At 35.7% G+C, this 23,749-nt stretch overlaps 1 protein-coding gene across 1 annotated transcript in view; it reads right to left on the bottom strand.

The window, feature by feature from the left end:
- The window catches only part of LRP1B (LDL receptor related protein 1B), a 1,542,074-nt gene that overhangs the window by 956,618 nt on the left and 561,707 nt on the right, over nt 1-23,749 (bottom strand). The window contains exon 3 of the mRNA XM_081143443.1: nt 11,182-11,319. Coding sequence (XP_080999569.1) covers nt 11,182-11,319 — 138 coding nt within the window. The remainder of the gene's footprint in view (nt 1-11,181; nt 11,320-23,749) is intronic.

The raw sequence follows: 23,749 nt of genomic DNA, 5'->3' as shown, positions 1-23,749 counted from the left end.
AGAGGTTGACTTGCTTAGTAGGGACACTTTTCCTTTCTTCTGGAACAAGGATGTGATATTTGGAGCTACAGTGGCCATCTGTGACCACTAACCTGCCTAGAGGAAGCCAAGCAAGTGGCAAAGTTGCAAAACAGAAATATAGGAGTCTTCAAGTCATCATGAAATCACCTTACCTACCTCAGAATATCTATCTATCTATGGACATTTTTTACAAGAGAGAAAGATAAACTACCATTTTGTAAAGTCTTCTAAAGATCTCTGTTATTCACAGCCAAAGATAACTCCTAACTGATACAACATGAGTGAACAAGGCAATGCTAAGGTGTAAGAAAATATGCAAAGAGAAACCATAGGAGTCAGGAGCTGGGACAGTTGATTACAGTGGACACTAGTCCGATGGTTAACCTGCATCTTAGTTGGGAGGGGTTGTTTATAATTTTTGAGATTTGAAAAATTAAGGCTATCTGGAGAAGTGGAAGAAAAATGTGACTAAGCTGTAGAAATACAGAATCTGTTGGAGGGAAAAAGCTAAAAACTGACGGGGCATGGAGAATTTTATAATACACTACGCAAGCATTTATTCCGAATGCAAATTGCTAAGCACTGACTGACTTACTAAACGTGGTTGTTAGGATCCCTCTCCCTGGAGGCCTTCCAAATTGGGTAGACAGCAATCTGTCTAGGCAAGTTTGGGCTGAGTCCAGCCTGAAGGCAGATGGATGCACTGGATAACCCTGAAAGTCCCTTCTGGCCCTCTTATTCTACAATTATGTTTCCTACTGAGAGAAATTTATTGCTGCCTCTGTATTTGTAGATATAGCCATTGAGGAGACCATTGCTTTCCTTCTGCATTTTGTAGATATTCCTGGTAAATAAGAAGAAACAAAACTTAAAGGAGCAAAACACTCCAGGAAAAAATGCAAGAGTGAATGTTCCTGCGATCGAGCACACAGTCTGAGGGCAGTAATCCCAGCACAGAGCGTGTACACTTTGCCCCCCGAGTTACTCTGCAAGAGCCCCGCACACCTTTGCGCTGTGTCGTCTCATTCCTGTGTGTTTGTCTTCCTGCCCAGCTGATTGAGTCCTTGCACGGAAGCGACTGAGGTAGAAGTTAAATGTGGAGTTGTCTTAGGTCTTTCCAGTCTATTAGGGGTTTAGGGTGTATATACGGAAGAAAAAGATTAAACTAAACCAAGGCCCATTTGCATTGAAAGTTCACCTCAATGGGGAGTTACGCTGTGTTAGGTGATGTTACTAGGCTTTGACCTAAACATATTTATTTCAGTTCTGCACATTTTGCTTTGAGTAATTAATTTAGATGGGTAAGATATCAACCTGAATTATGGAAAAGGAACTGGAAGTCGTCTGTCTGGGAATAGGACGTAGCACTCAAAGTAAGACATGACGGATAAGAACATCACCTTACACTGGTTTTGCTAACAGGGACAAATAAACCAGAACACAGATGAAAGGCCTAAAAATGTTTTGTGTGTTTTTTTTTAATTTCTTGCAAAGATCATTTCAGCTGGATATCCAATGGAAAAATCTAATAGAATACATACACACTCATAAATTTCTATATATACATTTGCATACAGTAAACTTTATATGTAATTCATATGTAATAACTATTTAGATATTCTGTATAAACTATTTAGGTTGAAGAGCATTTTAAGTCTGTTAATTTCTCTCCAAACTTTCTTGAGACCTCTTCAGTAATACCTAATTGACCTAAATAAAATTTAGACAATCTAGGTTCTTGCTGATTCTGCTCTGAGAATATTGGCTAGTTCTCTGAGACACTCATTGAACTGCACAGGTTTTTTTCTTGGCACTCCCAGTTTCGTACCTGTAGTCTGAATGAGAACACAGCGCACGTCTCAGCTAATGGAACTGAAAAGTGCTCTTTGGGGCTTGTCCTTCTCACTCTTCTTGCATCTGGCATGCAAACCTTGGCTCACATCACTGACCCATTTCAGAAGCAGCTCCGCCAGCAGAGTGATCTCACTCTTGTTGGCATCCTAGGGTTTCCACAACCACAGTGGGTTGTCTGGAATGATTCTGCAATCCTTTGGCATAAAAAGGTCAACTATTTGATTTTACATTTTCTCTTAATCTCAAACCTAATATGTACTTAAGATGCAAATTCTCAGCTAATGTAAATATATCTGGGTTGTATATTTTCCCTCAAAGATTAATCTTTAATGAGTTTCTGGTGTCTAAATTCAAATATGCAAGTATATATAGAAAGGTTTGGAAAAACATAAAATATATATGCATGTTTCTCTGTATCTCCACACAAGTAAAAAATAAATAATTGTTTGATTTGATTTTGAAGGGACTAATTATGGGGAGCTGGGAAGTTATCAATTTCATATCTTTCATTTTTCTGAATATTATTTAGCACTTTCACCTATTCAGTTATGATGGCATTAATATTCATGTGATTCAGTGGAATAGTGTTAACTGTATAGGTGATAGGAGTAGATAAGAGAGAATGCAACATAAACAGGTTTGTTTTTTCCCTGCAATTTTAAACATATTAGATATTCAAAATTAAAAACATTGCCGAAGGTCAGGTTGCGAAAATTTCAAGAAACCTCCCTCTATAGAGTTCTATAAGACTTAACAAAATTCCAGATTGAGTTTAACAGATCTCAAATGCTCCAAATATTTATGATTACTTTTCATTGGAATGGGATTATGTTGGATTTTTCCTTCAAAATTTAAACTTTCTCAATTGAATGATATTGAGATGTGTTTCCTTATTTCTTCCAGATCCCATTATAAAGGTTGAATCCTAAAGGTGTTTTTTTAAAACTTTCTACTGTTACTAGTGCAGATCAATTTCAAAGAGTTAAAATAAATTCCATTTTCTTTCCACATTGCCCATCAGATGAAAGGGCTCATTTTTTTCAAGAGGATAGAATTAACAGATTATTCTGCAAGTTTGTTAGACAGTTTTTCAGCTTATTGTTCACTCAACACATTTTTGTTGCTCAATCAATTAATAAAACTGACAGGGAACATATAGTTGTTTAAAAATGTTTTTCAGTTGATTTTCTACAAGCCATCTTGTAGAATGGATCAGAAAGAATGCTGGAGCACAACAGTTTTATGCACCTCTTTAAGTTGATATGGGAAGGCCCAGTAGTCAAAAGTGGCAAATCAAAACTCTCGAGGTCACTGTGTTTAAACCTTGCTCTCAAAGTGCATTTCCGTGTGACTCCTGGGGACTCCATTAACCTCAGCTACTTGCTTTAATTCCTTATATTTTTAAATATCAAGCTGCTTATGTCAAAAAAACAAATAATGAATCAACATTTGAGGCTGAGTAGAGAGCTGAGTGACAGTTTTCTATAATTCATACTTTGCATAATATTGAAATAGTCATATATTTTTCAAAGTTAAGGTATAAGAGGGCAAAACTTAGTCATCAAGAAAGGTGGCCATTTAGTAGCTTGCTAAAGATGGGATTCTGGTTGCTTAAAATAGTAAATACATCTTCCATAAGTTTCATCTGAAAAGGAATTCACTTAATATAACTCTCCATACCGTCTACTTTGACATTCACTTACATGAACTGCATCCAAATGGTACATTAAAGGATAACACCTAACATGCTTTGTTTTGGGAGCTGATCAATGTAAAAGAACAGATGACTGCTTAGCTCAAAGCTTTATAATGATAATAAGGCACAGTTTTATGCCCTAAGAATAAATCACATAACCTGCTATGTGCAACAATTCTATTCTTCATATGCTTAATAGTAAAACAATATCATATAATACCCTTATATTGAGAACATGTTCTAATATTGTTTTTCACTTTCTCTCTTTACAGTACTTTTGCAATACATTTTAAGTGGGTCACGGTGCATCTTTATTCTAATGTAACAACTCCAGGTCTAATACCCAGTTTTTTGTTGTTGTTGTTTTCAGCTCGAAACTGTTCTCTGTCTACGCAGGACTCTGTGCGTCCACGTTACCGAAGGACTCAGAGTTCTGCTCAGTGTACAATGTTTTCTTATGCGCTTGTGCCTTTGTTCACACACTTCCCTATTTGTGAAATGTTCCCCCTCCCTTCATTTGCCTACCCAGCTCTCACAGTGAGACACGTATTAACTATAAGCTATCCTGGGAAATTTCTCTGCATTCCCTCAAGCAGAATTATATGCTCTTTATTTTATTCTTCCTTAGCAATTTTTACCTACTTCCATTACAACATGTGGATTTCACTAAGGCAGAAAATAGGATTTTCTACATCCCCAGTGCTTAGGCAAGTGTCTGGAACTCTGTCAGTACTCAATAAAAGCTTACTGAAGTTAATGAATGAATTGAATATAGAGAAAACTTTACTGTGTTTTTATTGGCACAATAAAAAATATTTTGGTCTCATATCTGTTATTATTTCTTATAAACTCTTCTTTGTTGTTGTTTTTTATTATATCAAGAAGAGGAGGGTGGGGAAAAATCCAGATCAATGATGAGTCCCAGTGCCCATGAATATTGATATAAATTGACAATTCCAAAAGTGGCAGGACTATTAACAAGTCTCTGTTAAGGAGAGACTACAGGGGGTAGAGGATCTGAGTTCTCCAGCTTTTTGAGGTTTCACACAGGCCTCTACCTAAGAGGATGGTGTGTCTGAAAAATAGGTACAGTAGGAGTTGTTTGAACCAAGGAGTAAAGCTCTTTATCAAAGCAATCACTCTTTCTTCTCTTACAGATGTTAGACAAGCAAACAGAATAAATATTCTATTGGGGTGTGAACTGTGGATCCATGCTTTTGACTTGCATCTATTAAAAATCAAAATCAAGTGAAAATAGAATATAGTTCAACAACAACTGAAGGTACATAATTCACCAGGATTCTCACAACAAAAAAGAGTAAATAAAAAAATATGAAAGTAGTATAAGTTAGAAACTGCTAAAATGAGAGATAGATACAGAATATGAGATGGTGTTTTAATAAAGAATATCTCTATTCTTGAGTTAGATCCTTTAGTGTCTGATCATTTTAAGCTACCAGTATATCTATAAAACATTATTTTATATTTACAAAATTTTCTTGTTTCCACAGTTATTTTTAAAAATAATTTTGTTTGGGGTCAAAAAAGACTAATTAATATAACCTTAACATTAATCAAAGGTGTAAATCTACTATAAAAATATTCACTTCCAATAAACAATAAACTGTTTTAGATTATCCTTTGAATGTTAAGCTATGATACAGAGCCAAATGGCTTTGTCATTCTTTTCCCAAAGGTATTCAGTTGGTTAGTTAGATGTTTCTAGAAGTCAACATATTCAAACAAACAATTGAAGCTTAAACTACAAGTCTCTTTAGCAAGATTAGTTTAGCAATTACATCTGATAAATCAGTGTTAAGAAGTCAGATATCTGTACAAGAGCATAATTCTAATTAAACATAATTTATAAGTCTAAGATTGAAAAATGAATATATGTACTTATGTATATACATGTATGTGTACTTATGCATGTATAGTGTATATGTATACGTACACACATACATATATGTACATTTAGTATAGTTTTCAAGTACTACACCATCTTAATTTCATATAGGTGTCATTTGTCAGCATAAACAATATCTTTAATAGCCTTGCAGAGGGGTGATACAGCTGTAAAAGACCTATTCTTTCTAGGAATTGTAGCTTTGCTTCTGAGAAGCATTGATTTGTCTGTGAAATCAACAGTGTTAAGGGTCATAGCCTTGCACTAAACTAACTATATTATTTAAACCAACCTCTTTGAGAGAAAATGCTGATCTATTTGAAGCTTGAGATAGATTTGAGACTATCTGATCACCTTAGCACAACACAACACAGAGCAAAGAATATAAGAGGATCTACTCTTAAGTTGCAGGGACTTTCGAAATCAAAAGTAGGCAGAGCACACAAAGCTGGGTCTTCCTGGCTAATTCCAGCTGCTAGTTTTCTAGCTCTAGATTTTTCAATGTTCCCAGTGACTGGAGTACAGGCTGGTGAAGTTTCCCTCCATGTGTTATGCTTTGTGTTGCTGATAGATACACTTTCTATAACATTGCCTACAATTGTGTTTCTTCTCCACACCTTTGTTTTTGGACTCTGCATGCTTAGATTCCTTACTCTAGCATGATAAGCTTATTTTAATTTAGAAAGAGATTCTGAATATTTTTCAATGGGAACTTTTAAAATGGGAACAGAACAAGATCCATTGATATAACAGAGTGAGAGCAAGAACAGCAACAAGATGCTCCAAATTCCCCGGTCTCCTTCACCAGCTTCACCAACTTCTTTCTCTCTTTCCTTTCTTCCTTCCTGGAAGCTATACATTAATATTATTCTGCTGAAATCAGTGCTGTAATGACTAACAAACACCACACAATAAAGTATTTTCTTTTTGGAAAAAAATTTAAAAAATGGAATCCTGAATATTTGAGCTGAGAATTAATTCCTAACTCTTTCATTAAGTTTATTCAATTTTCTCAGATCAGTTAATTAAATCTAAATAGTTGGGCTAGACTAAATTTTTTAATTATTTGAAATACATAAGGTTTCAACAAAAATTTTTAAAGATTACTAATTTTCCTATGGTGAGTCACTACAAAAAATAAATGTCACCATTTATCTTGATACATTTTGAAAAGACTCTAATTTGCAAGTTATCTCCAGGATTTTTCAGCACTTTTTCATATGCACTTAGTTTTACGAATAGTAATATAAAAGAACAAGTTGATATCTAAAATACATACACTAGAATAAATGCATTAGTATTACTGGAATCTAAAATAAATACATTAGAACCAATTGTGGGTGCATGGAAAAAAATGTAATTTCACATATTAGGAAAATTATATCCCAACTGGCAAGTAAAGTAAAACAATCTTGTGGAATTAAAAAAATTCTCAATACACATTGTTTGAAGGAGTTAGATGAAGTATATGAGAATCTCATTTTTCTTTAAGTTTCTGATCAAATACACCGATTAAATACATTATACACTCAGAATAACTTAAGAATAGGTTCAGAAAAGAAAATAGAGAAATCAGAAAAGAACACTGTGTGTGTGTTTTGGTGCATATCTGTGTGCTTGGGTGGTGAGCTTTTCAGATGTCAGATAATTTCAATCCCTAATCAGTTATAGTAAACTCTTCAAGCACTTTATCCCCATACATTCACAAGGACATTGGTATGTTTGCTGGAAATTAATCACATAAGATTACACAGTCACTTTCTGTAGAGACCCAGGAGACAGAATCCCTTTTTGCTGAGACCTGGAGAAGTCCCACATCTGTAACACGAGAGAGCAGACAATGCCGCAGAGACTGTCACTCCCTCACATGAGCATTTTCTACCACAAGTGTAATCTAACAAGGTGGTGACTAAGAGGCCTTCTCTTGCTCACAGCCACTTTTCATGTTAACATAATGAATTATCTTATGAATGTAAAATTTTAAAATAATGTCTTGATACATCTCAGTCAATCTAGTCTCTATTAGCTGAATTTGTTTCAACAGTCTTTGTATGGTTATAAAGATTTTTGTGGAAATATTCTGTTTTGAGAAACCTTATACTGTATAAAATGTGTTTTCATTGCTCATGAAATTTAGATATAGTGATATTACAACCACTATAAAATACAATGTAGGAAGAGGTACAATTTTCTAAAATATAATGTGGTGATTTTGAACATTCTTATTGTAAAATTTTTATAAGCACATTCCTATATATAAGTATACCCATATACAAAAATCAATTTTTTTCTTCAAATAGAGCTAAATTATGGAGATTAAAATATCAGTGTTATAGAAAATCATTAATAATAGATATTTTTTTATTACTCTCACCGGGGAGAAATTGATTTTTCTAGGAAACATTCAGAAAACAATCCAGTTGATAAAAAAGCATTCTCAAGACTAGAATATCACTTCCAAAATGTTAAACATTTGTCCTTATTAATTTTCATAAAAGATACAGATATATAACCAAATGTGAATGCATTATTAGAAAAAAACTTACCAATCTTTGAATCCTATCTTAAGTTTCACATATAATAACTTAAATTAGAGTATGTGCTCAGAATGAAACAAAAAGGAAGCAATGGAAAGATAAGTGATTTAGGCAGAACTATTCTGCAGTGGAAACACATTTGTAAAGATGAATGCAATGTTTGAATTTATCTATTTCTTTTCTTTATGATATGTCCATAGTAGATGAGAAAGTTCTTTAGATATTTGATAGGCTGGTGCTTAATTATCTCTTTTAAATATATTTTTCATTAAGTGTGACCCAAAATTGGAAGGAAAATTAAAGGTGGGAAACTGGACTCAGTTCCTATGATATACTTTTGTTTATGATCAGTTATCTTGCCTCCTTTAAACACCAACTACAGTGGTCCCTCGGTTTTTGGATGTCACCCGTTCCGGAAGCCCGTTCGAGCTCTGAAACGTTCGAAAATCAAATCGAAGGGTCCACAGCCGACAGCTGGGCCTCAGGGTCTTGCCCTCAGCGGGAGCAGCTGGGCATGTTCGACCTCCGAGGCGTGTTCAAAAACCGAAGCATTTACCTCCGGGTTTGCGGCCTTCGTAACCCGAAATGTTCATCAACGGAGACGTTCGAAAACCGAGGTGCCACTGTACATACATGTGATAAATCTGGTGTTGCCCAAAAGATCTGTTTTTTGCCCAAGTGTCAGGAGCACTCTACCAGGCCAGGGAGGCAAACATATTTCTAATTGTCTTTTCTCAGTGCAGAAATAGCTTATTAAACCACTAACTCTGAAATGAATATATCTTTTCAGTCACCATGATTCTACCACTCTACGTAGTTGAACCAGACCTGAGAAGTAGGTGAAACACCTTCTACTTCAGTAAATGCAAGTAGAAATTCAAATATACTTCCTGTTATTTATTATTCTTTTTTCCTTTCTTTTTTATTATTGACACTGTGCTTATTACTTCTAAGTCCACCACAGGCCATAATAAATTACTTGAGTGTTTTAAAATACTTTATTTGGTGAAATCTAGAAATACTTGAAGGCCAAAGTAGTATAATCAGCCTCCTGCTGTATCATGAAAAAATAAGATTGTCATTTGTGATAAAGATATGAAACTTGGGACAATTACAAAATGTAAATTGGACATTAAACTGATAAGAACAGATACCACACTTGATCTTAGCCAAAAGCCAAGAAGCAATAGAAAACATAAATTGGAACAGAAAAAAAGATTGAAATGTAAAGAACTATATACTCTAATTCTATCTCAGCCTGGAGTGTATGTTGATTTTTTCAAAAATCAAGATAAATTTGATACCATTTAATTTTCATTCAAATATTTTATGTTTTTAGTTGAATTCCCTGTTTTACCACTTACATATCTTTTACTAGCTGTATCTAATTAGATCTATTAGATCACAACTGTAAATTTTATTAGCAAACTGAAATATATTTTCATATAATCCACAGCACTGAAAAATGTTTAAGATATTCAAATTTGTGTAACCACCTCCAAGGGAGTATTTGGCAATATGATGATTTCACTCTTTTAGAAGCTTAGTCACACATGTCTATCTGAAATGTTTTTTTAATGTAAAAGAAGCCGGAATTATAACTGAAGTAGATAAAATTATGCTCTAGAAAATATGGTAAATTTCTGAAAAGAAAATTAAACTCTTTTTACTCCTATTATTTTGTAATTCAGCACTTTAATTTCCTGTTAATATCATTCTTATTAATATACAACTATAAAAAAGAATACTTGTTGCAAAGCCTTTCAATAAAAATAAAATATCCTATTAATTATTATTACATATGTGTTCATAACTGAAAAAAAGGATCTGCTGGGTCCTTATGTGATCATGTCAGAGTTCAAGGCTAAGAAAGGAAACTCAGTCAAAGAAGAAAGACATTTAACTGCTCAGTCTGTATCTGTCCACAGAACAGGATAATTGGCTGTCCCTTTAGAAAGAGAGGAAAGACTGAGTGGCCCAGTTCATCTATGGTCTCTCAGCATCCTTTGGGTTACCTTTCTAGGATTTATCTTTTAACTATATATCTCTCACTTCCAAATCTTGAATTCACTTTCCTTCAGCCCAGAGTTGGGTGACTAGAGGCCAGGAAGTCCTATCAGGCCTCTTGTTTCACCTGTACATTGTGGGCTGTATGACACTTTAAAAAACAGTAGCTTTTTGAACTCTTTGAACACATACAGATATGGAGCTCTTGCTGAAAAACGAACTTTTGGTGACCTAGGACCTTTTTCCACATGACAACAATTAGTTTGTGTGAATCTATCCACAGACCAGACATGTCTCTGGAGTTTTCTACAGTTCCTTCTATTCCTTAATGCCTTACTATCCTCAGCATAAAGGTCAGGGTTCTCTCTGACATCAGCTTCAATAAATATCCTTTGTGTCACACTCAGCCAGTGAGAATCGGTTGACACTTGTGGTCAGTGGTTTCTTTCCTGGCTCCCCCTAGCAGCCTGATTCCCTTGATTAATACCTGGATTCTTTTCCAGATCTTTAACCCTCGACGTTTTCCATAGCTTTGTGTCACATTTCATTCCCCCTCCCTAACCAATATGACTAGAATGTGCCATTTGCAATTAACTTTTCATTAACTTTGAGATTTTTATTATATCTCCTCCTTTCATTAATATATAGGCAAACCCTTCACCACTGTAGAATTTATTTTAAAAAACTATTTAAAAACTACAAGAAAGTTAATAGAACTTCGTAGAAATAATAGTCAGGAAAAATATCCCATGAACACATCCTAGTAAAATGCCTGTCTCATTGGCTTTATCTCAAATATTCTCAGTTTAAGCAAAGGCTCAGAGAAACAAGCATATACCACTGTAAGGTGTCAGTCTACTGTGACAGAGACTTCTCATTTGTCCTTTGCTCAACAGTATTCTTTTCTACGAAATACACAATCCTATAAGAGCCCAACTTCAAAGTCCAAGTGCATTCCTTTCCAAAAGCATTTTCCAGTAAAGCACAATTGTTGCAGCTTTGAAATGCATATTGAATGTCTGTGGCAATAAAATTTGTGTTTTCTCAATAACTGATATGGTTATGGTTGAAAGAAAAGGCAGGTTATAGGTTTTCTTTGAACTTTCATTAACCATGAAAAATTTAATATTTCAGCTGCATTGTTCTGCGAAAGAACTCACCCCGGCAATGCACTCCTTCATCGGACCCATCCGAGCAGTCCAGGACTCCGTTGCACAGCTGGGATAAATGAACACATTTGTTGGCACCAAGGCAAGCAATATGGTTCAAGGGACACTTGATTTCTACCTCTTCGGGACCTGAAAAAAATGTAAAACATGATAAGATTGATGTGGATTAGCTTTGCTTTATTTTTTATTTTATTTTTTTAATACTAAAACTGTTAAGCCCAAGATATTACTGGAATTAATTTACAAAACAAAGCTATAGAAATAGTACCAGAGGGCAATTCTGATTCTGACTGACATTGAATTTAGCCTACATACTTAAAAAGCTAATTTTAAAAAGCTGCATAGGAAGTAAAATATTGTGTGTTGTTTTCAAAGAATAGGTTAAAAACACAAATATTCTTCCAACCTTTAAAGTAGCATGAGTGGAAAGCCTGTGGGTTGCTTTGAGTCATCCTTAGATAAGTGGACAAAGCACTTAAACCCTGTAAATCTCAATTTCCTCAACTGTGAAACACAGATAATGACAACTTCTTGGCAGGGTTCTTGTTAGAATTACATCAGGCAACATGAACAAAAACATTTTTGTGGAATTTAAATGAATTTGTGACAACTTAAATGTTATTTTATTTTTAATCTCTTCTATAGGATTACAAAAACTAGCTAGTCATGCACTTATGTTTATATATGGATTCTTTTGTTTTTTAAAAAATCACTGAGCAACTATAATGCAATTGAATTTGCTGAAGAGTGGGGAGGTGACGCTGAACAGGGCACACTCCAGAGTTTACCAGCTGTTGGTAATTGCACTTCATATCATCGCCCATTGTGCTTTTAAAGATATACCAAAGCCAGAATACAGAGTCTTTTCTCGAAGGCCAGCAATTCCAAATCTTCAGCAGACATCCAAGTCTTATATTGTTGTAACTAAATTTCAGGTATATTGTTGTGTCTAATTCTCAGATCTCATTTATTCTTCCTCTGTAGGCACCCCTCAAACTCCTCATAATGATTCTTAGTCTCACCCAGCTCTCCCAAATCCAAAGCGCAGCCATATCTATATTTCTATAATTATGTATCAACCTGACACCTATTATGGCAACAGCTCATTCTATAGTCAGACACATTTAGGTTTTAACTACATACGGTTTTAGCAATACCCATGGGCCATTAATTCAATCAACTAACCATTAGGTTTCTCATTCGGAAATGGAACTATCAACTGAGTCTACTTTGTGAGGTTGTTGTGAATGTCAAAAGTTATTGATAGCAAAGCACTGAGCACTGTGAGATGCAGGCTCAGAGTAGAAATTCAGATTCAATATGTGTTAATCATGTAAACGAATGCAGTATAGTGGAGTGGTTAACAGGCTCTGGAGCCAGATTTTTGGGTCCAATTCCCAGTCCCATCACTTGTAAACTGAGTAGCTTGAGCTGAGTAACTCTCTGTGCTTCACCAGGTTGTTGTAAGGATTATATCAAAAGCTCTTAGCAATTTTCCTGGCAAGCACTAAGTGTTTGCTATTATCATAGTTAAATTAAGAATGTTCCAAGAAGGTGATTTGCCTTTGGGTAAACACTTGCATCTCATAACTTGTTTTCTGTTTCAAGCCTCGAAAGAAAAAAAATAATGAAAAGGAAAATCTAACATATTCTAGAATATGAAAAATCATGAGAATTGTAGAAGAATTAGAAAATGAAACACACACACACACACACAAAAGTATTACACAAGAAAAATAAGCTGGAGTTGCCAAAAGTAAGATGTGTGTTTTTTTAAATGCCTTATCAAATATGAACTATAGATATATGTGATTTTTGTTTGATGGTAAAACACCTTTCAGCCTTTTGTGTTTGATATAAACAATTTTTTATGATGTAGCTTTATTAGCTGGAGTGTTGCCACAAACAGGTATCTCTATATTTTTATGCATATTTATACAGTTACTGCTATACAAGGCTCCTAGTTTTGTCAAACACCTGTCTCTACAAATGCACAACTTCTTTTACTGTAATATGTCTCTGTAACTGAGTATCAATATCTTAAACAAATAAATATTTCTTTCCATATATAATTAAAGTACAAATACCCAAATTTAAATCCAATTTATAAGAAAAGGTAAAACATTTTTTTCATTATTGATTTTAGAGAGGGAGGAAGGGAGAGGGAGAGAGAAACATCGATGTGAAAGAGAAACATCAGACCGGTGGTCTCCTGTATGTGCCCCAGATCAAACCCAAAATCTGGCTATGTGGCCTGACTAGGAATCAAAACCATGTCCCTTCAGCATAAGGGACGACCCTCTAACCTCTGAGTCACACTGGCCAAGGCAAAAAGTGCAACTCTTTTCACTGAAAGTTTTTAGCTACTGAATCTTGTGTTTGTAAGATTGATGTAAATCCATTTTAAAAATAAAATTTAAAAATGTGAATTAGTTTTGAACATGTGTAAACTTCTATAACCAACATTTACAAAGTACTTCTTAAAATTAATTGGCTGATTCCTAAACATTTAAAAACATGCAGCCCGGCTGGGTGTGGCTCAGCGGTTGAGCGTAGACCTGAGATCCAGGTGATCGGGGTTCGATTCCCGGTCAGGGCACATGCCCGGGTTGAGGGCTCAACCAACGACTCTCTCATTGTTGATGTTTCTATCTCTCTCTCTCCCTCTCCTTTCCTCTCTCTGAAATCAATAAAGATATATTTAAATAAATAAATAAATAAATAAAACCATGCATCCTAGAATAAATGTCAAAGTAGTGTTCAGACCAGATATTTTATAGAAATTTTATAGTTAGAGACCAAAAGTGACTCAGGAGTTCTTCTAAAACAAGATTTAAAAAAAAGATACATATGTTCCTACAAATGAAAGTATGATTTTTCATTTTTAAGACTGTGAGGTAAGTGATGAACATGACAGAAAGAGAGAAATAAAATGCACATCTGGTCTTCAGAAGAAAGGCTCAGCTACCCACAAATTTTGAGAAAAGAGGAAAAATGTTTGGATCTCTCAAGGGCAATATATAGACCTATTAAATTCTTCCAGTGCTAAGAATTTGGGGAAAAAGAGAAATTTGAAAGAATAAAACAGTTAATAATTTTCTTTATGAACTAAAGAAACTTTCTTTAGTCTTCCCCATCTTTGTCTTCTCCATCTTTTCCCACTATAGTCTTCCTCATCTTTGATATTATTTATTTTTTTAAGATTTTAAAAATTGAGAGAGAGAGAAAGAGAGGAAGGGAGAGGGAGAGAGAAAACTATCTATTTGAAAGCAAAACATCAAGGGGTTGTTCCCTGCACACCCCCTACTGGGTATCTAGCTGGAAATGGAAGTATGTGCCGTGACTGGGAATCGAACTGGCAACCTTTTGGTGCAGGAGATGATGCCCAACCAACTGAGCCACACCAGTCAGGGCCATCTTCGAGATTCTTTCATCTTGGTTTCCATCAACACTGGATAAACAGGTAAGATAGCTGGGCCATGGCTTGATGAATTGTACCTTAACCATTCCTCCCCAAATTTTCATATTAAAGCACATAAGACAATGATGATATGTGTAAGTCACACTGAAGTAAATAGCAGAAATTAGTTGTAGCAGTTATCGCAGACCTCAGGAATTAACCTCACAATTGAGAGAATCAATATCTCAAACCCCTTTCACCAGTGCTAGGATGCTTCAGTTGGAAAACTCTGCTAAAACCAGTATTTTGTTGCTCTTTCTGGAAAATGAGAATAGAAACGGGTCAGTGTGAGAAACAGTAATGACTGCATCAGCTAAAATTTCCCAGAAGCCAGGCAATGCAGGCATTTATTGTACTGTTGCTCTGTGGAACAGCCCGTTCCTAATTCCCCGTCATTATTTGTGCAGTAAAGCCTTGTGCTGTCCATGGGGCTCCTTTAGTCAATCCCCTAAGTGAAGAAAAGATGCAGTCGGATCACTACTTTTACCCCTTTACCTGTGTGACAAGGAGAGCCACGTGATAGTGCAGCCTGCATGAATTCCTGAGAAGAGGTCAACATTGCGTTAGATGATCCACCTCATGAAGACTTGTAGGCGTTCAGAACATTTAAAAATGAGCAATCGCAATCTGAACGTATCAAGGAGCAGGGTTAGAGGCTCCTTCGTATGCCTGGAATTGCTTCTTTCGTGGCTAAATCATGAATTAGGATTACTTTTTTAAACTTAAGGTTTTTACAAAAGAGCCTTCTAGATAAGGTAAGAATGTGATTCATTTTATGCTTTTGAATGTTTAAATTATTTTTTACACAGAGTAAACATCTCCCTCTGTTCAGTAAAACATGGTAAAGGCAGACAAAAGCCTTATCAAATGTCTTTCCTGATTGAAGACAACTGAGAGCGCATTTTGCGAAGGAGCGCACATTCTTCTTCTGTAATGGCAGGTACAGTAAAATATCTCCACCTGGCACTATATCGCTGTGTCTGAGCAGAGCCAGGATCAGTCACCCCTCAAAGTTAAGCTCTTCACCTAAACTCTGTCCCATCCCACATGGTAAGCTGTGTCCTATCAAGATTTGCAGCCTGGTTGTGCTCTGCTTTCCAGTGGCTCTGAGCTTCTGGCTTGCAGTGTCATCCACTTTTCTGAACCTTCACTCAAGAATAAACCCCATTGCCAGGCTGGTGTGGCTCAGGGCTTGAGCGCCCACCCATGCACCGAGAGGTCACCAGTTCTATCCCCAGTGGGGCCATGCAGGAGGAAGCCGATCAATGTTTCTATCTCTCCCTCTCTCTCTAAAAATCAACGAAAACATTTAAAAAGAAGAAAGTCACGTTTGCTGACTGAACTTCCCTTCAATCAGCATACCCTGTTTTTCTTTTCAAGCACAGTTTACTTTTACATGTGAGGTATTTCACCTGACAAAGCACTTTAATTAAGTGGGGAGAAAAAAAATGAAAGAAATTTATAGTATTTCATAGGAAATTAAAATAGGATTTATGAATTTCAAGTTTTAAATAAGACAATATTAATTGATACCGTTTCTTAATCTAAATGATTACACTTGAGGATATGGGAGTATGAATAACAATCTCTAAAGATACATGAACATTCAACGTAATAGTAACTTACTCAGATGAAATAAGTTCTGTGTGAAACAGGTTCTAGCAATGGCTTGTGTGTTTACATATTTCAAATGGACGTTGTGAAGCTTCAAGAATGGGGAGAGATGTAAAAGTGACTGATTCTGTCCCGCTGCACTACCCTTAAGCCATCTCTGAAATCTGTCCTATTTTTAAAGACGCCGGGGAAGGAGATTTTGCAGGTTTGGTGACTTGTTTCAAGGTTTAAAAATCCTTTTTCATTAGCCCTTACTCTTCAGAAGTCTTGGTGAAAGAAAACTCCTTGCAACTAACATACAGAGCTGCATTTAGGTATTTAATATACGAAAAGCATGCCTGGTCACCTAAGAAAGATTATGCCATATTAAAGCAATTCTGCTGCAACCACAGTCACCATTGTGTCTATTATTATGAGTATTAATAAATGGATGGCTAGTTAAGACTCCTCTACTTAAAACTTTCTAAATCACATCAGGAAATATTGTTATGTTAAATGGAAAGTCCTATGTTTTTGTGTGTCTATATGTGTATGTTTTCTGCTAACTTTAGACTATATCAAGGGATTTTTTCATCCATTTAATTGACTGTCAATATCTGAATCCAACAAATATAAGTTAAGCAATACATTCCCCTTCACTGAAACTGTAAACATTTAGAATGCAGTCAGAATTGGCAAAAAAATAAATTATTACATGAACATAGCGAAAGTATTTGTATCATTAATTATAGCTTTAGAAATAAAAACTATATCAGGCCAATGAACTGTCTTGCTTCCCCACCTTCCATTTAAGGGCAAATAGGTAAGAAAATAAATGAAGTCACTGTTTGACAAGTGGCTGCCTTTACAACATTGCCATTCATTACACCATGCAAATGGTGGGACTCAGCTTGGGTGATTTAAAAAATAGTGTTATTTAAATGTTTTGAATGAGCCTTTATCCCTCTTATCCCTCTCCATGTATCAGTTCATCACCTGTTACTTGATTGCTGGATTACCCTACTCTCTTTGCGGAAAGTTCTAAAAATGGCTTTTCTGCTTCCTCCACCTCAGTTAAAATACACCTGTATGCTTTTTTAAGAGTCCTGCTCTTTGCTAGCCAACTGGATAAGGTAGGTGTTAATATATTTGCATTTAAACAAGATTCTTACAGAAACAATGGATTAACTATAAAAATGGAAATTCCAGGCCCTCTGTGAAAATGAGACAGGTGCTTTCGTTTGAGAGAAAGGGGCACTTCACTGATACTGATGGCATACTTCTTGGTGGCAATTGTGTTGATTTCTAAAGTTGGCTCTCGATGCTCTTTTTAAATAAATACATATGTATTAAATCAATGAACCAGAAAGAAGATGCTTATTTTCAATTTGCAGAAATCCTATTGCGTTCTCAAGAAGTAAAACACACGTTCTAGTCATTTCATAAAACTCCTCAGTTTGCAGATAAAATAGCTAAGGAAGCAGAAGGTGTAATGTTCCATTTGGGAATGTCTTTCTTCTGAAATACGGGATAGAATGTAAGTGTTTCATCTCTAAAGCCAATGCTTTTTCTCTCTTGTTCTGGGGATACTTTACTTATTGTAACCCAAGGGCAGCTCCTGACTGCAGCTTGAGGTTCAGGGCAGTGTGGAAATCATACTCAATTTGAAGCAGAGATGACCCCCGGCAGGAAGCATGTTAAAAGACTGATACCTGACAGGAAAAGACAAGCCAAAATCAGATAGATTCACACATCTCCCAGAGAAAAGGGGTTTTACTGCAACAGAGGACAATGAGAAGACCAGCCAACTGGTTCTTCCACATGTCAGGACTACTGAGAGTCACCTGGTCTTTGATTCCACAAATGTGTTAGAAATTGCTTCTGAGCCAAACTGTGCAAAGAGGCACTGTTGTTGCCACTCTTAAGAGGGATTTTTTTTTTTTTTTGAGCAATCTATAAAGAAAAATAATTACTTTTCCAGTTTCTTCCCTACTATATGCTAAAATAATAAAAGGTTAGATGCAGATCCCAGGTTAAGGCTTAAAAACCAAAGGCAGGTCAATGTCAGGTGATTAATGGAAGAAAGGACTTTGGTGGTGTGTTGCCCAAATGATAAGTCAAAGGTCAAAGGAATTCTAAGTATATAAATTATTGCCCAAGCCCTTGAAAGACATTATTTAATTTTCCCTAAAAAAACGGTATGTAACAAAGCCAATCTTTGATGACTAACTATATAAGAAACCCAAGCTAGTAAACACGATGTCTCCATAGTTCCTTGTTCTGGGAACAAAGAGCTACTTTGAGGATACACTGAGTGACAAGCCTCATTTGTCTTTCAATTAGATCTATACCATAATGTAGATGAGATGAAAACAACTCCACACAAACTAAGGAACAGGCTTATTTTATTTTATAGGTCTCACCTAAGACAACATTAAATTATACGTAATGACTTAAAAAAAACAAAACAAAAAACTACCTGATTTAGAGAGAAGTTTGTTCCATGACCCTTGGTCATGGATTCACTGCAATATATATAAACAATGAGTAGAAAGATCTTTTCTGATTCCTTTGGTACAGTTATCAAAATAAAAGTTATGTAATAGGAGTTATTCATTTTTCTACCACTTGGGAAAAAAACCCTGATATTTGCTTGGAATGAATGGATAAGGGAATGGAGAAGAAAGAAGAGTAAAAATATGCCTTGACTCACTGCATTAAGTCTTGAAAAAGAATTATATGCTCTATGTGAAACAAAGAAATAATTGTTTGAGAGACCTGATTAGCATACAAATGGTTTTACAGTGAGAAGGACTGGGTAGTGCATGTGTAGTTAATCATCTTTCACTGGAAGAACCACGTTGGGAGACAGGGTGATTCTTATATAAATCAATTTATACTCAAGAGAAAGACAGAATGTTAAACAGCTCAATTTAAAAGCCATAGGTTGGTGCAGACATTCTTAAACATCACAGCCTTGAGTCATTCTTAGAATATATACATTGTGTACTTCAGACCAAAATTAAAATGTTATTGACCAAAAATATCCTTCAAAATTTAATTTTTTCATGCCATTCAAATTGATGCTAACTCTAAAAATGATTTTATGATGCACATTTAATGAAAAAAAACAACACAAAACAGTTCTGCATTCTGTAAAAGCATTGCATTAATAAGATAATGACTGTTTATTGAGTGCTTTTTATGTTCCAGGCTCTGTGGTAAGCATATAATGTCCATTATCTTATTAAATCCTTACAAGAACATTCTGAGTTAGGTATTATAATTGCTATTATATAGATGAAGAAAATGAAGATTGCAGAGGATAATACCTTCTTCAAGATCACAGGATTATAAACCGATTATATGAATTTAGGTCTCTTACATCTTAAAAACCTTGTTTCTTTATTACTGTTATATCCATTATGCTACAATCTCAAACCCATGTACCAAAGAAACAAACAAGGCAATGAAGCCTAATTATATGTCTCTGTCTGTCTGCTTTCTCTCTCTCCCTCTCTCTCTCTCTCTCTCTCTCTCTCTCTCTCCCTTTGTGAAGTAGATTAGAGGAAGATCTTCAGGAAGAGGGAAGAAAATCATGTTGAAGTCAAGGCTGTGAAGCCATGCTATGTCAATACCTGAACAGCTCTTATAGGCAAGGGGTAGGGGACCTGATTTTTTTAAGAACACATGAAATACACTTTACAGAACACAACTTCTACAGTCAGTTTGGTGCAGAGGAATTTGTATTGTCTATTTTCAGCACACTCTAACTATGAACATGGTCCCCACTGGCTTTGCTTTGATGACAGAATACTTATTCACTGTGTACCTAGGTTGTCCTCAGTAAATACAAAGAAATTATCAATGGTATGCATTGCTAAGGTAAAGCCAAAATCGTCTAATGATCAACAAAGGGAACCATAGCACAAAAACCCTTCCTTTAGTCATTTGTCAGTCTTTCACCATGGGCTTAATTTCCGCTTTGGTGGGGCATCTTCTAGATCAAGCAGACTGGCCACATGCCAGTTGCTATCTCTTCCTGGTAAAGTGCTGCTACTTCTGCTCCTTGGCACAGCTTCAGTGCCTGGTTTTCTTGGCAGATTGGAGCCCAGCATGAAGGATGCCAACATCACAGGTTCAGATACCATATGGTACAATTATCTGCTTTTCTGTTTTTCAGACACAGATTTTATGCCGTAACATCTGCCACTCATACATCTTCTTCATGCTAGAGCTGACACAGGGCAAGTCAGTATCTTTGAAGCAATACAAATCCCTAAAAGGAAGAATTGGTACCACTTATGATTCGATCGCATATTTAAAAAGACAGCCTTAGCCAGGTTTAAGTTTGAGTTCAATGTGCCAACAATAAACGCTCAGCAAGATTCTCCCTGGGAGACTTTTCCAAAGCACTACAGGGCCTTTGAGTGTGCTCATGTAACCGCTCCAGTTCATTAAATAACACCTTGGCTCTCCTGTTTTAAACAGAGCTGAATTTCTCCAATTTATGTGAACAATTAAAACAACTGCTAAATAAACAGTATTTGCTGAATAGTGAATCAGCAAAAGAAGTTTATCTTTCCTCATGGAAATCATCTACTGGCAGTAGCTGCTCTTCTAAAATTGTATAAAGCAGCTAGTTTTCTGCCAGCATACTGGATATAGAGGTTTATGCCACGGAAAAGGAGAATTCAGAAAAAAATGAGATTGGGACTGAAATACACACAAACACCAACACACAGGATTATAACATTACTAATGATGTTAATAAAATGAATACACAAAATGAGTGGTCTGAAAAAGCAATCAACTAGTGATAAGTGTTATTTGGATAGTAGAGAGGAATTCCTTATATTTACGGACAATTCTAATGATTTATAAAATTGCAATACCCTCTTGAAAATATCTTGGCTCAGGGAAAAAAAATCAAAGCAAAAGAGCAACAACAAAAGGAATTTTCTGATTATTCATGTTGAGGATTCTGAAAAGATGGAAAAATAAATTAAACTCATATGTCAACCAAATACCCAGGTTGGCTATTTTACTGCATCACTTTATTCTGTTTGAGGAACTCCAAGGCTGGTCAGCTTTACACTAAATTTTGATCTACAGTAAACACCACTGTAGCAAAATTTTAGTGAGTCTCACCTCCACCAAATCTTTTCTGTCAGATATATTTACAAAGAAAACCACTGATGTGTTTTTGTTGCATCTGCCCTTTCTGACCTTTTATGCTCATGGTAATGAACAGAAAAATGGTCAGCAGGACCTGAAACAGGAAGGAAGAAGAACAGAAAAGGTCAACAGAAATGTGCAGAATGGAAAATCAGACATCGGATAATAGAACCGACCCAGTTTTTATCTTGCCTTAAATTCATAGCATGGCTTTTGTTGAAATTGGTCTTTTCTACATAAGTTTGAACAGGTACATGCAAATGAATTATTTCCAAAAGCACAACTGTGGTTTTTTAAGTTTAATACTTATTTATTCTGTAACTGAATTCTATACAATCGATTTGTTAGTGCAATACGTTTATCACATGTAATTGGATTAAAACCTATTGAAGATGGACCTTTGCAGACTTGTGTGCACATACGTGCCAACACACACACAGACACACATTTGGTAAAATAGAAACAATATTCTGCTAAAAGCAAAACTATACATACAGGGTGGAGCATAAGTAGGTTTACAGTTGTGAGTACATGAAACAGAGTTTATTATTGCATTACTTATTATTTTATTGTTTTCCATATGAACAACTCTATGCCTCCTTTTGCCCCATCCTATATCTGTCAGTTTGGGAAAACAAGAATTCTTTACCACAGCACTTCCTTTTTGACTTTACCTGTGTTCTCATTACGTTATTATCTGAGGAAGTTGATTAATGACAACAATTAAGGTAAAATAGCACAGAATTTAAGATAGAGTAATCCATAGAATTTCTCTAAGAATGCCACATTTATATGCAAAGTTGTCATGGAAATGCTGTGCTTTATTATTCTTTAAATAATAAAAAAAATCTGTAGAATTATTATTCTACAAAAGAATAAAAAGACCCCAGGGTAGTGTAAACATTTTGATATCTTATGCTGCAGTGCATGAAGAATTCCATCTTCTTTGATGTTATTCAACATATTTCACCTTTTTGCTACTCTCTTCTCATTTTCATGGATTAGGTCTCCCGTGAACGTTTCCCCACTTTTCAGACTAAACATTTGGCCAACGTCACATTCAGAGTTATACTATATATTCTAAGACAAGGCTGCATAAACTTGAATGTATATGTGGATCACCTAGGGATCTACTTAGAGTACAAATTTTGGTTTAGTAGCTCTTGGCCAGGGCTGAAATCCTGCATTTCTCCCAGCTGCCAGAGGATGTCAGTGCTGGTGCTGCGCATACTATGCTTTGAGCAGCAATGTTCTCACCCCTTCAAAAATGGATTCAAAATCCAGGGCTCATGTTCTGAAAATGCCTTCACTGAAATGGAGCCTAAAAAATAGAGCACGGTTTATTTAACCACAGATTAACAAAACGTCACTTAAGAGAGGCCAGAAGCACACAATTTTAAACTTTTATTAATATTAATATATTGACATATTCTAGAATTGCTGATCTGCAGCAAATTCTTATGAAAAATTTTGTCTTTGGGACAGCATATGCATTCACATCCTAATGAAAATCTTCCGAAGGTTACCCAGGGACCTTATGTTGTCAAAGAAAAAAATAATATAAAAAGGCATCATGAGTTACAGGAAAGGGTATCAGACATAAAACGTGAGAAATTATGCAAAAAGTTGATGGTTTCTGCTATTTGTTTTTAGAAACTGCGAATGGATAGTGTGAGAGTACAAATGAAAAGCCGATCATCTGATGTCAGAACTGACAGCTTGATTAAATCTGTATTAGTCACTTCTCAATTGGCTGCAGGGGATCGGTCAAGGAGGAAAAGCCTTAACAGCTGTGAGTCAGAACTCCGGACCTGGAAACACTCAGACAGAAAGACAGCTTCCGTTTTATCTGCAAGCCCTATATTTACTATAGATATATATAAATTAAAATAATTCCCACACACATACACACATATGATTCTCCCCAGGCTCATCTTCCTTCTGCATTCTTCTTCCATTTCCTCCCTTAATTTCTCCAAATTTATACCTGGGAAAGTTAAATGTCTGGTTTAGGTCGCTGGGAAACTGGAACCAAGGATGTTTCAAGTACTTAATTTAGACCAACCACCTTCTCTGGTCGGCTGCCGGCCGTTGCTTACACTGTACCACTGTGCGTACTGACAGTGCTTTCTTCAATACTGATTAAGTTGTTAGAGAAAACTAGTCAGAATCCACCTGGTGTCCTAGCTTAAAGCTGTAAAAGACCTAGGCTAACCGATTAGGGAGGTTTGGGGGTTTGCTGTTAGCCATGTGTTAGGGTGAAGTGAGGGCAGGCGGTGGGTCCAGGAGAGAGAAGTCAGGAGATGATAGAAGCAGCACTCTGGGGCG

Source organism: Miniopterus schreibersii, assembly GCF_964146895.1.
Source record: "Miniopterus schreibersii genome assembly, chromosome: 7".
NCBI lineage: Eukaryota > Metazoa > Chordata > Mammalia > Chiroptera > Miniopteridae > Miniopterus > Miniopterus schreibersii.
Note: the sequence above shows the minus strand (reverse complement) of the source record. Positions and strands in the feature narration are given on the sequence as shown.